This window comes from Bipolaris sorokiniana (assembly GCF_000338995.1).
Source record: "Bipolaris sorokiniana ND90Pr unplaced genomic scaffold COCSAscaffold_2, whole genome shotgun sequence".
In the NCBI taxonomy this organism is placed as follows: Eukaryota; Fungi; Ascomycota; class Dothideomycetes; order Pleosporales; family Pleosporaceae; genus Bipolaris; species Bipolaris sorokiniana.
Genome location: NW_006911896.1, coordinates 2,639,022 through 2,654,222, shown reverse-complemented (window position 1 = coordinate 2,654,222; position 15,201 = coordinate 2,639,022). Strand labels below are relative to the sequence as shown.

Sequence of the window (15,201 nt, the reverse complement as noted above, 5' to 3'; positions counted from 1 at the left end):
CGCATCCTCGTATACGACACCCGGGGGACCGCACGGGTTGCGGGAAAGGTAACAGCTATTAGCGACAGCGATTCAGGGTCGTACCCCACCAAAGTCCAGGTACGCTCATTTCCTGGTCCACGCGTCACTCGGCATGCAACAAGGCCTCCGGGACCCCATTATGCGAGAGTGGCTTATTATATGGCGGAGACCTGCATGGCTATACAGGTCTCTTTTGTACAGGAGCTGATGCTAACATCCCAAGCAGCCACAGCGTCTTGGGCTTGACATTCTCTAGTCACTATGAGCTACTACCACAACCAGCCCCAGCTGGGGGCGACTTTTGTGCCAGGAGGCATCGATGACTATTATATGCCGGCTCCTTCGCCAGAAGTCATCTCCCCTGCGCCCCAGCGGTTCGTTCTAGCCCACCACATGCAGGCCCTAAGATTGCGGCTGACGTAGATTTGGCGGCAGGATCATGCCCGAAGTGCCTGAGAACATGCAAGAAAACATCGCACATCTAGAGTTAGAGGCAAACGGCCCTCGAAGCATCAACGGCGCAATGTCACCAACGCAGCAGAGCTACAATCAGTCGCAGCAGCAGTTCTCCCCGCGACAGGCCAATTACCCCAACGAGCTGCCCGCACACGACGATCAATGGCCATCCCGACAAGGAAGCATCTCCGCTGCCTTTCGACAACCACCCAACGTCCAGCCTCAGCCTGTCCAGCCTCAGCACCAGCCCTCACACGATTACAACCAGTTCGCGCAGCATCACGAGTCGCCCAATTTCTCCCCCTTTCCCAAGCTCCCAAACAGACCGCCCAATGTGCCCCCGTCCGACGATGAGAAGGAAGCAGTCTTGGAAAATGCGCGCCTGCCTGTCCTCAACTCGAACGATCCCGAGATGCAGTTGGCTTGGGCACAAGATGCCCTACAATATGTGGATGCTGCGCAGTTGCACGAGCAGCGCATCTCCGAGATCCAGGGGGCCAGGCCGGCAACACCACAAGTCGAGCACCAGCTGCGTGTGGATGCAATGAACGTGGTAACGTTTCTGGCAGATCAGCACCACCCAAAGGCAATGTTCATGCGGGGAATGTGGCTCGAGTTTGGCAAATTTGGCATGCGAGCAGACAAGAAGGAGGCGTTTCGATGCTACTCTCGTGCGGCCGCAAAAGGATATGCCAGGGCAGAGTATCGAATGGGCATGCAATTCGAGCAGGCAAACGACCCTATCAAGGCTCTGCAAAACTACAAAGCTGGCGCAGAGCAGGGTGACTCGGCCTCCAACTACCGTCTTGGTATGATGACGCTCCTCGGACAACACGGTCAGCCTCAAGACTTCGCGCGGGGTATTCAGCTTATCAGACAGGCCGCTGCTACTGCAGATGAGAACGCTCCCCAAGGTGCCTACGTCTTGGGCATGCTTCAAGCCCGCGAACTTCCACAGATCAGCGTTCCTGAGGCATTCTTGGCCTATGACGAGAAAGGGGCACGACAAAACATTGAGAAGGCCGCATACCTTGGTTTCGCGAAGGCTCAGCTGAAAATGGGCTCTGCCTATGAGCTCTGCAGCTTGGGCTGTGAGTTCAATCCTACATTATCATTGCACTACAATGCGCTCGCATCCAGGCAGGGTGAGCCTGAAGCGGACATGGCTATCAGCAAGTGGTTCCTGTGTGGACACGAGGGGGAATTCAACAAGAATGAAGAGCTGGCGTTCCAATATGCTCAACGAGCAGCAGTGACAGGTCTGGCCACTGCAGAATTTGCCATGGGCTATTTCCACGAGATTGGTATGAATGTTCCAGTCAATCTCGACAAAGCCCTCGAGTGGTATGGAAAAGCCGAGAAGAACGGCAACAAAGATGCAACCGCACGTATAGAGAGCATATCGAAATTGTCACGAACATTGTCAAAGAAGGACCATGAAAACGTCGCAATCAACATGATCAAGTCAAAGCACGGCTCCATGCGGGGACAGCGACCAACAAGGCTTCAGCAACCTCATGCTCCTATGGCGTCGATCAGCGACGTAAGCCCTTCTGATTACGGTTCGGATGCCTCACCTGCCACACCAGGAGGTGGTCGACTACCAGGCCGAGGCGATAGCACAACACCGTATCCTATCTCTGACCAGCCTCCCATGATCGCAAATGCGCCCATGTCCGCACCTTATGACCGTCCATCTACAGCAGCACCGTACCCAATGGACAACGGCCCTCCACGGCTAGGCCCACAACGCCCCACCATGGCTGGTGGATTTGCCCCAGAAATCAGAGCATCCAGCACTCGCCCGCCATCATCAGCTTTTAATATCAACCCCAGCATATTCCCACCAAACGACCCATATGGACGCGGTAATCCACGGCCAGGCCCTGGCCAAGACATGGGACCAATACCGATACGACCTCATACCAGCGTGGACAACATGGGCCGAGGAGGACGCCTCCCCAACGTTGGCCGTGGTGCACAGCCACCGCCAGGTGGCCCAGCAGGCTACAGGCAGCCTGGCGGGCCGAGCGTTCAGCGTCCAGATATGCAGAACCGCCCAGCAACAACCCAGCCACCAGATATTGGATACAGCGCGCCAGATGTGCGGAACAAATTGCAAAAGCAGTCAGGAGCACCGCTTCAGAAAGCGCCCACTTTGCCTGACATCGGTTATGTCGCACCTCTCGAGCCCCGTCAACACACCCGGCCTTCCACAGTCCAGCCAGGCCAGGAGAGTAGGACATCTTCACGCCCTGGCTCAGCTGGCCGACACGGTGGGCCTGACAATATGCCCAATCCGAACAGGGTACAAGCCTTGCAGCAACAACCACCTCATAAGCCAGGGCCAGGACCAGCGAGCAAACCATCTACGCCTGGAAGCAAACCATCTACGCCTGGAAGCAAACCAGCTACACCGACTCCTCCCAGCAAGCCTGCTTCAACGGCTTCTCCAGGGCCAGGAAAAGGACCTAAGACGTTCGACGAGATGGGAATCGGACAGGCACCCAAGGATGGCGATTGTGTAAGTCTGGACTAACCTCGTCGCTTTCTAAAGAACCATTTACTAACAGGAAGATTAGATTGTCATGTAGAAAGTCTCAGTAGTATTACCGTACTCTGCCTAGCGACTTTTGCATAGCGAGGGGTTTTTTTTTCGTTGTTACAGTATTGCACATTGTTGGGCAGTCTCAGTGTAGATGCTCTTTTTCCCCTTATCTTGATTTCCTCCACAAAAAACCTGAAGCAATATACCTATATAGACGATTTGAACCTAAGCAAAAACAACTAGATGTGTGTTTCCATACCTCTTGTCGTTGTTTGGTCATAATCCGCTCTTTATCAAAACGCGCATTACGTCTTCCATAGTTATAGACGCGTAGGAACGCGCTATCACGTGATATGTATATGCTCATTGGGTGAATTGTTTCCCCCTGACTGATAACTCTGCAATTGTAAGACCTATGGCTTGACTATTAGTCACACGTTAGTGCTTCCTTAACGAATCTACTCTAGTAAAGCGTATTTGTGATTCCTAGCATAAAGTGGCATGTGGTGCTGCGCACGACACGGGCACTAGCGCGGTTCGTAAATGCTCCTAGCGGGGGAGGAGCGCGTTCCAAATTACCTCACCCGCAACTCTTGGTAGGCATCCAGCCTTACCCGTCGTCGCCTTCAACCACACTACTTTACAACCACAGCAGATGCTGTACTGACTGTAGTCATGTCCGCTAAGCGCCCACGGGCCTACACAAATGGTGTCAATTCCAGCGGTACTGGTCGTGACAATCGCGTAGGTTGACTATCTCCACATGCGACCGAAAGCCTGGTTCACATGAATGTAGAACAAAAGACCTCGCCCATCTGAGCCAAACAGCAGCGAAGAGTCGTCCGCCGACGAGCGATCTCGTGCAGCGAGCGGTAGCGATACTTCGGACGCAGAAGACGAACAGGAACGGAATGCACAAGAAATATGGGCGACACAACAAGTCCAGAAAGAACGGCGGGAGACTGCGAATAGGCAAAACATCGCGACAGATTCTGGCATAATCGAGGAGATTCAGTGTATAAACTTCATGTGCCATGAGCATTTGACTGTCACTCTGGGTCCGCTCATCAACTTCATCATAGGGCACAACGGTAGTGGCAAGAGTGCCGTGCTCACTGCACTTACGATATGTTTGGGTGGAAAGGCTACAGCGACCAACCGCGCACAAAATCTCAAGAGCCTGATCAAAGAAGGCAAAGACTATGCCTCTGTTACTGTCAAGATTAAGAACCGAGGACCGCTTGCGTACAAGCCCTCGCAGTATGGCGACTCCATCATTGTCGAGCGACACTTCAGCAGATCTGGCACGTCAGGCTTCAAACTCAAGGACCGAAACGGCAAGCTTGTCACAAACAAGAAGGCAGAGCTTGAAGACATCCTGGACGCCTTCTCCATGCAGATTGACAATCCTATGAATGTATTGACGCAGGATATGGCAAGGCAGTTTCTCAATCATTCCACTCCAAAGGACAAGTACAAATTCTTTCTCCAAGGCACTCAACTCGAGAATCTGAATAGGGACTATCAGCAGATTGAACAGTCTTTAGAAGTGATGAATGCGAAGGCCGAGGTCAAGGAGGCTGATCTCAGTGTTTTACGACGCCACATGGAGGAGCTGGAAAAGAAGGCGCGGAGGGCTCAGAATCTGGAGTCTTTACGGGCCAAGGAAGCAATTCTTGCAGGACAGGCTGCATGGGCTCATGTCCAGGAAAAAGAAAAGGAGGTCGCGGACGCACAGGCCGGAGTTGAGGAAACGGAGGCTAAAATACAAGAACGGGAGCAAAAGGCGGCTGAGGCAGCAGAACGTTATGAACGTGCTGACCAGGCTTACGAGGCCGCCAAACAAAAAGTTGCCGATCTTACAGAGGAAAGAGGACCCGTCGATCGAGAGTTACAAGACGCCAGGGCAAGGTTTGATCATGTCAAGGCAGAGCTCAAGCAACTTCAATCTGATGAACGGCAAGCTCGAAGCGAGTTGACTGCTAAGCGATCAGAAGTGGAGAAGTACGAAAACCAAATAGAGCAATACCGACAGCGACAGGCGCAAGCTGATAACGGTCTTTACGCCGAGAAAGTCCGTGAACGTGACGAAGCCATGGTTGAGTGTGACAGAGCCAGAGAGGCGTACGCATCCCATGACGTTGGTCGCCCACAACTGCTGGCCCAGCTTGAAGCGGCTAAAAGAGAGCTGGCAAGTGCAAACCAAAAAGTCCAAAATGCGCGCGAAGACGCAAAGCGCATCCGAAGCGTCATCTCGAGGCTGGAAGGAGGCCAGGGTGACTGGATAGATGGATTTGCAAATCCCAGTAGACTCAAGGCATTACTGGACGCGATCAAGTCGGAACGTCGGTTTCGAGAGCCACCGGTAGGACCTATCGGCCATCACATAAAACTGCTAGACCCTAAGTGGGGTCGCATATTGGAGAAGCAGTCTGGTCAAGCGCTCAATGGCTTCGTCGTCACTAGCAAACATGATCAAAGTGTCTTGTCCACATTGATGAACAGGACAGGCTGGTGCGTGTTTTGCCTCTAAGCTTCATAAAACATACTAACAGCCCCAGGTCCGCGCAAATATACATTGGCAAACGTGCTCCAATTGATACAAGTAACCACGAGCCTGACAGGGATCTCTTGACATGGATGAGAGTATTGACTGTAAGCGCAATGTGTATAAGTATTGTACAGGAGATTTCAGCTAACTGATACCTAGTTTGATGATGATCTTGTTCGCAACCAGCTTATCATCAACCAGTCAATAGAACAAACTGTACTGTTTGAGAACATGACAGAGGGCTTTAGGCTACTGAAAGATGGTGGGCCACGTGCCAAGAATGTCAAAATGTGCTTTACATTCGCGGATGGTGATACCCGAAGAGGTCGAGTATACCATTACAGCAATAACGGCCAAGTCAACGACAGTCCCATCCTGGAATTCACGGGAAATCTGCGCATGCAAGTCGATCAAAATGCTCAAATTCAGTAAGTAGTTCTGCAAAGTTTCCTGAAAATGGGCTAAGCGATGTTCAGAGAGGAGCGAACTCGCCTAACTCGAATTATGGGAGAGATACAAGCTCTTGAGGCGAGCGCCAGACAGTTGCAAGAGCGGGTCAATGAGTGCAAGCGTCGAGAAGTTGACCACGAACGCGAGAAGAAAACACTCAAGATTGCGATGCAACAGGCTTCGGATAACTTGGACCGGCTTGAAGGTGAGCTGAGCGAGGCTACTCCTGACGCATCGGCCATCGAGGTTGCCAGGGAAGCACTTGAGACTGCGAAAGAGGAATTCAAAAGTCTCGAGGGTGTGTTTGAAGACATCACAACACGGAAATTCGAACTGAATGAGGAGAACCGAGCGAACAAAGATGAGGTGGACAAGAAATACGCTACGGCTGAGGAACTCAAGTTCAAGCTGAACAAGGCAGACATTACCGTTCGTCAACTCCAAAGCAAGCGGGAGGATGAGCTCCGAGAGAAGAACGAATCTATTGCCAAGGTTGAAAGGGCGAAAGCAGTGCGCAAGGAATGGGAGAATAGTGTGGAAGAGTTACGCAAAGAACTGGAGGAGGTAATCGAAGGCGCTAGAGGCGTCTGCGCGGAGCGGGTTCCTGTGCCAGCGGGAAAGAGCTCTGATGTACTTGGACAGATGTTGGCAAAGCTAGAGGCGACGAGGAAAGCGTCGGAGAAGGAACTCGGTGGGTCGCAAGATGAGCTACTACGAGCGGCGAATGAAGCGAAGAGGCAACACAAGGATGCAATGCAGGAATTTGATAACATCAGGGATTTGCGCAACGTAAGTCAGGCCAGATGCTTTGATAGACCTAGCTGACCTGTACCAGCAACTGATCACCACCCTCAATAATCGACGCAACCGATGGAAGCAGTTTAGGTCTGGTATCTCTGTTCGCGCACGCGTCACTTTCAATTACCTCTTGAGTGAACGGAAGTTCAGGGGCACATTGAGTATCGATCACCAGAAGGCTCTTCTCGACATCCACGTAAGTGCAACGAACCCTTTTTGTTTGGTGCATTGCTGACTCTGTCCAGGTTCAACCGGATATCATGGAACGAAGTGGGGATGGCAGGCAAACAAAGACACTTTCGGGTGGGGAGAAATCATACTCGACCGTGTGCCTCCTGCTTTCACTATGGGATGCAATGGGCTCTCCGATCCGCTGCCTTGACGAGTTGTGAGTAGACCCGGGATCATGTTGTATTGTGCAGACTGACAAAGGGTGCAGCGATGTTTTCATGGACAGCGTCAATCGCGAACGGAGCATGAACATGATTATTCAGGCAGCGCGGCGGTCGATCGGCCGACAGTTTATTTTCATTACACCCCAGTCGATGAGCCAGGTCAACCAGACGTCTGATGTCAAGATCATCAAGATGTCTGATCCCGAGCGGGGACAGACGGCGCTGAGCATGAGCCGGGGTTGAGGAGGGAGTAGAAGTGGGTGCGGACAGGGTTTTGCTAATACTAGACGTGCTACTGGTGATCAGGGAGTTCAATCGCAAAGTGAGGCGTGGAGTTTGACAGGGTTTCCATCTATGTTTATACCCACTTGATAAGGGCGTTGGATGGTTGTATGTAGTATGGAAGTCGCTGTCGCATGGCTCCTATATCCAGACTGGGGTGTGGCTCCGCTGGCAATAATTGTATATGCGCGGATTTTTCATGTTTCCGAATATACTGGAGAGAGTCGTGTCATGTATGGAGTCGTGTGAGATTGTCTCAGGTGTATGTGCCAAGGGCTGATGGCCAGGGCAAAGGTTCGTATGGTGGTGGGGGGATGGCATGCGAGGCAAAGTGGCGGCGCGGGCGGCGGTTGCGCAGGAAACCAGGCTGGTGTGATGTGCAAATGCAAAGGAAAGGCAGGGCGGATGTGCACCGGGATAAACCAGGGTCTCTTGGCCGTCCACGTCGATTGGCAGCACCACCACAACACCCAAACTTGACGGCTGCGCACATCTCACCTCCATACATGTAGGAGCACGACTACCGTGCTGCTTCTGCGCCTGGTCCTCCACCCTCCCCAGGGACCTTGTATGCCGCAAGTAGTACTGCTGCTGGACTCACCACACCATGGCCGACTCCCCGCTCTCCACCCCCGGCACGCCCACCACTGCGTCGCCGCTGCCCTCAGACGCCGACTTTGCTCGCTCATTTTCGCCCTCGCAGGACGATGCGCAACTAATGGGCTCTCAGCCATCGCCAGAGGACGTGTGGACGAGTACGCCTGCGCCGGGTGCGGTGGGCGCGCCGCCCTTGACTGACCTGGCGCCAGCACAAAAGGGCAAGGCAAAGGCTTCAAAGGGCCCACTGAAGCTGCTGGATCTGCCCGTGGATATATTGAAAGAAATTATTCACCAGGTGAGTAGACATCCTCCACCAGGCGCAGTCTCCGTCATGGTCTCCCCATGGCGCGCGGGGATGCTGACCATTCACTCTACAGCTTCCGCATACCAACGACTTGACGTCGCTATGTCTCTGCCACTCGGCCCTTCACCGGCTGACCATACCATGCATCTATTCGCGCTTCGACATTGTATGGCCCGACGAAAGTACCCACAACGAGCCCCGTGCTGGCGTTGACGCTCTCACGTACGGCCTCGCGACGCTGGTCATGGGCGATGATTGCTTCCCCCACCAGCATCGTCTGAGACTGCAGGGACAGACGCCAACTTCACTCCTAAGGACCGCCGTCAACCCATACCCGGTCCCGCAGCGCCGATTTGGAAACTACTACGGACAGTTTACGAAGAAGTTTTCGCTGGGCAATGGGCCGCAGGCATGGGTCCAAGAGTACATGATCACCAAGGAGGGCGGCAAGATGCTGGGCACATTGGTAGCGCTTGCCGTTGCACGCATGATCAACCTCGAGACGTTTGTGTGGGACATGCCAACTGGTGTGCTTCGCGATGTTTGGCTGGCGCTGTCGAGTCTCGCACACCGGAGTGACGGTGAAGAATGCCGTCTTGAGCGGCTCTGGATCCGATGGCATGACAACACTATCGATGCGCCAGCTCCTCCGCCAGCGCCACCTATGATCCTCAACAATCAGAACCTGCCCCCGCCTCCCAACACTACACATCCAAGCGGCCTGGGTACCGTTCAACTGCCCATTATTCCAGTCCCACAATACCCGCCTACAAGCTTGTCTGCGGTGGATCGAGTCGAACACCCCACCTTCTCCGTGATCCCCGCTTTAAAAAGCTTGAGCGTCCTCGATATTGACGAACTGCCGTACCTTGATGAAATGAGCATTCTGATTGCACGGTCACAGAAGAAGCTTCGCGAACTCAGGATTGGAATCGCGGCGCATGCTCAGCAACGGGACTGGGTGACCGTGTGGGAAGGTGAAGGTCTGCAGCAGGTCGATTACAGCACGACATCAACGGCAGCATGCTCAATAGGCGAGAAGAGATTGGGCGGTGTGCTGGGTATTCTTGTTGGACGTATACACAATATGCGTCATTCAGAAGAGCCGCCTTCCCAAAAACAGGGCGGTGCGGGGGTTACAGAGCGGTCAGTTGAAGCAACACCGATGAAATCGGCTGTATCACAGCCTTTACCACCTATAGCCTCGCTCTCATTGCATGAACGCGAAGCCGACCAAGATGTGGATCACTTCGGTAACCCGATGGATGACACGTCTATAACCGAAGGAGTAAGTCTGTTCAACGATGACCAACCCGCAGGTGCAGAGCCGGCCCCGCAGCCGGCACATCAAGACAAACCAACCTCCAAGGCTCACACAAGGCCTTCGCCCCATAGACAAAACACTAATGCGCAAGACCCATCTCAAGATCCTGCAGAGCCCTTGTTGACTGGTCAGCTGAAGCTTGAGGTTTTGGAGCTGGAACGGGTCCCCCTCTCTGTCCCTGTGCTGCGCAGAGCCTTTGATTGGTCCATGCTATCTACCCTGACTCTTCTGAACTGCAGCAATCATGAACAATTGTGGAAGATTTTGAGAAGAGCATACACGCCTCGCTCTGCCTATCCTGGGTCGCCATCATCGTCAAAAGCATACAAGGCTTCGTACACTCTACGCTGTGAATATCAACTGAACCTGAAGCGGATTCATACCAACACGGTCTCACCATCGCTCATTTCTTTCCTAAAAGAAACCTTGGCACCCAATAGCCTCGAGGTCCTCTTCCTCCAGGAAGGCCGGTCGTACTCGTCTCCTGTAACAGTAGATGCTATATACAAAGGGCCTTTGAAGAGACACCGAGCCAGTCTAAAGAAGTTGATGATTGACAGTGGGGAGAAGGGGCCTGACGGGCACACAACAACGAGCTCCAGGTGGAGACGGTGGATGTTGAACCGGGAAATCCTGACCTTCATAACCAGCGGTCGCATGAATAGCCTACGAGAACTGGCAGTTTCCATTGACTACAAAGACTGGGTATGTTATATTTGACCCTTATCGAAGGGCTTGGCTAACATCAGGCAGCATCATTTCCTCCAACGTCTTCCGTATATTCCTCATATCCGCTCTTTGTACATTCCATTTATAGCCGACCACGCTCATGGAAGCAACATTGACCCGCGTGAGCTGGCCTACCAGATTCTCGACATTGTGCACTTGCGACCGGAAATCGAACTGTGTTATATGGGTCTGTCCACGAAATGCTTTGAGATCCTGGAGAATCGGCCATCGAACTATGACTTGCGACATGACGGCATGCACACTGATGGTAGTGGCTCTGCATACACCACACATGATCCCATGCTATCTGATGATGAGAGTGAAGCCACCGAGGATGACGACGACGACAGCATGGATGAAGGCGCAGTACCGCCTGGCGGTGACGAGACGGAGAGCGATGTCAGCGATGAAGCGGACGGGGATAGCGATGATGAGTCTTTTATACAGGACTCGCAGAAAGGTCCAAAGCTCAGGGTCAGAGAGATTCTCTTCTATGAGGAGCGAGTGGAGGCTTTCAGACGGCGACATGGTGTGTTGAGACCATGATGAAGACAAGACTACGACACAGGTATTGGCAATTGTTGTAAGTATTTCACGGGATATTTTAATGATGATGCGATGGAGCAACGGCGTCGGATGGCGTATATGGTAGATATCCTTGGTCGGGTTGCATGATACTAGGTATGGTCTCAGGACCCCGGATTTAAAGGAACTGAGAGCGTGCAATGGCGATGTGCGCTTTCCACGTCTATATAGTAATAGAATTCACGATGATAGGTCTATGTAAGACATGATATCTTTGGACTGTAACTCGGTGATGTTGTATTGGCGAACTCGAAGTCATGTCAGTGGCCTGCTCTTGTTACTGCAATAGACATACTACCACGTGAATACGCGTTGCACTTGGTCCGTGCTCCATGTGGGATCGCGACCGACCCTTGCGTAGGCGGGCAGACCGAAGCCAGCCCACCCTGCGACAACCATTTGCCAAACGATATGGTGAGAAAACAGTCAATTCCAAGAAAAGACCTAATAACCGTCACGTGGTCCGCATGCTCATGAAGCCGCCTATGCTACATCAGACACACCGGTAAACAATCGCATAGCGGGGCCTGCGCATCACCTCCGCAATGAACCATTCAACCCTAGTCTTCGCATCCGTCTTCCCCGTCCTCTCCTTCTCACACAGCACGCCCACACCAATTGCGACACCGGATTTGGGCTCTACTGTGCCAGGAACTTCATTTGGGAATCCCTATGCTCTGCGCAATACCGATGCCCGAGGCCAAGGGCAAGGCCAACACCGAGCGGTCAGGCGCAACAGCGCGTGGAGCTGTGCAACGAGATTCCTGAGCTTGCTAAATGATGTTTCTATTTTCCCGCGAATGCAAAGGACGAGGGAGGTGGAGGATGCCCTAAACTACTTGCTGGTTGGAGAAGGCAAGGTTGAGGACGCCAACGAAGAAAGCCTGGTGGAATGGTATACAAATGAGTGCCGCTTGCACTTTGCAAACCATGTGAGGCCGGGATTGGAGCAACTCTGGCAGGAAGAGGTTGAGCTGCGCCGTGCTTGGGATTTACTAGACAAGACACAGCATATCCTTGAACAGGCCCAGAACGTGTACCTTCAACCCTTCACCGAACACTTGTTGCAAGTTATACAGCAGAACGCAAGTAGTTCGACGCTTCATCCGAACACGCAGACGCAGACGAACGAGTCTGATGCTGCGAGCGCAGCGGATTGGAAGTTTCGAAGCGATATACAAGCTGTGTTTGCGTACTGCCTGCCTCGGCAACGATACTCGAAGACGGTGAGTTATGTCCTGTACGACGCGGGATGTAGGCTGTTCCGCATCTACAACCGCCATGATGGCGTGGAGACGAGGAACATGTCTCATGACACGCAACAGACCAGGAAGCGAATGACAACTCTACTACAAGGGCTGGAGCGCATCGGACTCGGTGGTGACAGTGCCCAAAAGGCCTTCGCCCATGCCATGACAAAGTTGATTGATTCCTTTATAGGAAGCCATTATCTCAAGGTTGACTGGTATTCCAAGAAGACGATTGTGCCGCAGTTGAAGATGTGGATTCAGGACGGCTTTTGCCCGCTCGTCGAACTAGTATTGGAATGCCTGAGATGCGAACAGAGTAACATCCTGCCGACTGAAGTATCTTCATGGCAGGAGATGGCGCTGGGCAGGTTGGGTAGAGCGCGAGTCGACAACTTGTTTGATTTTGTCATCAATTGGGACAAGAGTATGGGCGCCATCCTAGATATCAAAGAGTATCTCAAGGTGGCGAATGCAAAACAGCATCTTACGTCAAGCTTTTCGCAACAAGTCTCAAGACGTCTACTGCATCCTGGGGCTACGACGACATACATCCTGAACGTGTACATTTCCATTATTCGTTCTTTCCATGAGCTGGAGCCTAAGGGAGTGTTGCTCGAACGAGTAGCAAGACCAATTCGGCGGTATCTGAAGGAGCGAGAGAATACAGCCCGTATCATCATACTGAGTCTGCTTACTGATCTCAAAGACGATACCGGCAGCAAATTTTCGTCTAACAGCGAGTTATCATACGAAATTGCAAGTGAGATGGCTAAGCCCATTGCAAGCTTTGGGCAGGACGCCGATGAAGAGCTTAACTGGAACGACATGAACTGGCAGCCGTTACCGCAAGATGCCTCACCCGACTACAAGAAATCCAAGGTCGAAGATGTCATCTGGTTCCTCTTGACGTTATGGGAGCGGGACGACTTCGTCAATGAGCTGAAGAATATTTACGGAGAGCATTTGCTCAAGTGTCAAGACCCCGAGTACGAGAAGGAGATCCGACTGTTGGAGCTTATCAAGGTACGGCTAGGAGATGACAAGCTACAGGCGTGTGAAGTCATGCTTCGCGATATGCTAGAATCCAGGCGTATCAACAGCACGATACGCACAACCTCTAGCGCACCGGCTTCAAACTCGCTGGTCACACCAGATCAGCATAGTAGACAACCTCGAACACCAGATGGTCGTCAACCACGAACGCCACGGCCTCGCCGTCCAGCAAGATCAGCCAAGAAAGTCACACCTTCTGGCCCAACTTCTGCACCGGCTCCAGGCCCAACACTCAACGCACAGATTTTATCGTCATTCTTCTGGCCACAGCTCCGCGACGACACGTTCCAAGTACCTGAACAAATCAGTACGCTGCAAAAAGAGTATGAATCACGCTTTGAACGCATCAAAGGCATGCGCAAGCTACGCTGGATGAACGCCCTAGGCACCAGTTCAATAACTCTCACCTTTGAAGACCGCACCGAAGACTTTGAGAAACTCACTCCCTGGCAAGTCAGCGTCATCCACGCCTTCCAGCCGCAACCGGGCGAAGAAGAAGAAAACACTACAGCCAAAAAAACCGGCGAAGGCACAACCCGTACAATCTCCCAACTCGAATCCCTCCTCCAAATGGACGAATCCCTCCTCCACCAAGCCCTCAGCTTCTGGGTCGGAAAATCCATTCTCCGCTTTCACCCACCATCAACTTACTCCGTCATCGAGTCCCTCCCCAAACCCACTTCGCAAACCGGCGCCCACGACGCTGACGCTGCCGCAGCCGCCGCAGAAGAACTAGCGACCTTGCAAGCGGACCCCGGTGCCGCCGCCACGACCATTAAATCGCAATCTGAGCTGCTGAATGAGAAGAAACATGTGTACACGGCGTTTATTATGGGTATGCTGACGAATCAGGGAAATATGGATGTCGGGCGCATTGCTATGATGATGCGGATGATGGTTCAGGGAGGGTTTCCGCATGGCGCTGAGGAGGTGGGGGTTTTGCTCGAGGAGTTGGAGGGGGAAGGGAAGGTGGTGAGGGTTGGTGGGGGGGTTTGGGGTGTTAGGAAGGGGTGAGCTGATTGGGTGCGGGAAAGGAAGGGGGGTTTGATAGATGATGAATGGAATGATTGATTCGATCTTGTCACTGTTTTTTTTTGAAGAGGAGTGCACTTTTTGATGGCGGGTATTTTGGCCTGCCTGTTTGCTTGCTTGCTGAGCTACTGGGGTGTTTTTTTTTCACGGGCTTCACATACTGTTCTCCAAGTTAATCAGCTCGAGTGGATGATGATTGTTCTTCTCTTGGAAAGTCTCATGTACGTTACTGTACAGTTCGAAAGTTCAAGTTCAATTACTGTTTGCTGTTAATTCTTCGGGATTGCTGTGTGCAGTTTTAGAAAGCTTCTTACTTCCTGTGATTTATTTATTTTTTGCTTTTGAGGGTCCCGCATGCGGTTGGAGGAGTCGCGTGAGTGAAGGTATGATGTAGTATGGTTTTCGGGAGAGTCATGGGTTGATTGCTCTACGGGAGAGCCGAAGCAAGCAGTGCAAGTATGTTATGCCCGCCTAGTCCATGTCACTGCATGATTTCTAGCGAATTTCCTTTTTCTCTGTTCTTCGCATGTGAAACAATGATCGTGTACATGCTTGTCCTTCCCGTTGTATTCTTGCTCTGCACGGGATATATTTTTTGGAAGACCGGTACGCGTAAATATGCGATTGCAGAAAACGAAGTTTCGAGTTTAATCGGTGTGGATTGAAAGAAAAGGGATATATCGTCAGACGTGCGATTGGAGATTGTGAGAGACGATGGTGTTTCTTATTATTGTTCGGAGAGTGAAGAAGTAGAGGGACGCATAGGAGTAAAGGACAGTGTAGGGAAGATAGGAGATGGTGAGAGAGGTGAGGAAGGTTGTTG

General features: G+C 52.3%; 4 protein-coding genes across 4 annotated transcripts; all 4 read left to right on the top strand.

Annotated features, from left to right (window-relative positions):
• Positions 1–282: 282 nt before the first annotated feature.
• Positions 283–3,071, top strand: COCSADRAFT_157210 (uncharacterized protein; the record flags this gene model as incomplete). Its single annotated transcript, XM_007698132.1, has 3 exons — positions 283–395; positions 457–3,001; positions 3,060–3,071. The coding sequence occupies 3 exons, from the start codon at positions 283–285 to the stop codon at positions 3,069–3,071; spliced, it is 2,670 nt and encodes an 889-aa protein (XP_007696322.1).
• A 544-nt stretch (positions 3,072–3,615) lies between these two features.
• On the top strand, positions 3,616–7,835 carry COCSADRAFT_109770 (uncharacterized protein). The gene is made up of 8 exons (XM_007698131.1): positions 3,616–3,769; positions 3,822–5,539; positions 5,587–5,680; positions 5,736–6,004; positions 6,053–6,815; positions 6,862–7,020; positions 7,070–7,212; positions 7,264–7,835. The coding sequence occupies exons 1-8, from the start codon at positions 3,701–3,703 to the stop codon at positions 7,460–7,462; spliced, it is 3,414 nt and encodes a 1,137-aa protein (XP_007696321.1). The 5' UTR covers positions 3,616–3,700; the 3' UTR covers positions 7,463–7,835.
• Positions 7,836–7,947: 112 nt separating this feature from the next.
• COCSADRAFT_109766 (uncharacterized protein) lies at positions 7,948–11,252 on the top strand. Its single transcript, XM_007698130.1, has 3 exons — positions 7,948–8,396; positions 8,479–10,434; positions 10,483–11,252. The coding sequence occupies exons 1-3, from the start codon at positions 8,109–8,111 to the stop codon at positions 11,002–11,004; spliced, it is 2,766 nt and encodes a 921-aa protein (XP_007696320.1). The 5' UTR covers positions 7,948–8,108; the 3' UTR covers positions 11,005–11,252.
• Positions 11,253–11,423: 171 nt separating this feature from the next.
• On the top strand, positions 11,424–14,430 carry COCSADRAFT_276890 (uncharacterized protein). The gene has a single exon (XM_007698129.1). It carries the CDS (start codon positions 11,589–11,591, stop codon positions 14,358–14,360), a length of 2,772 nt encoding a protein of 923 aa, XP_007696319.1. The 5' UTR covers positions 11,424–11,588; the 3' UTR covers positions 14,361–14,430.
• The last annotated feature ends 771 nt before the right edge of the window (positions 14,431–15,201 follow it).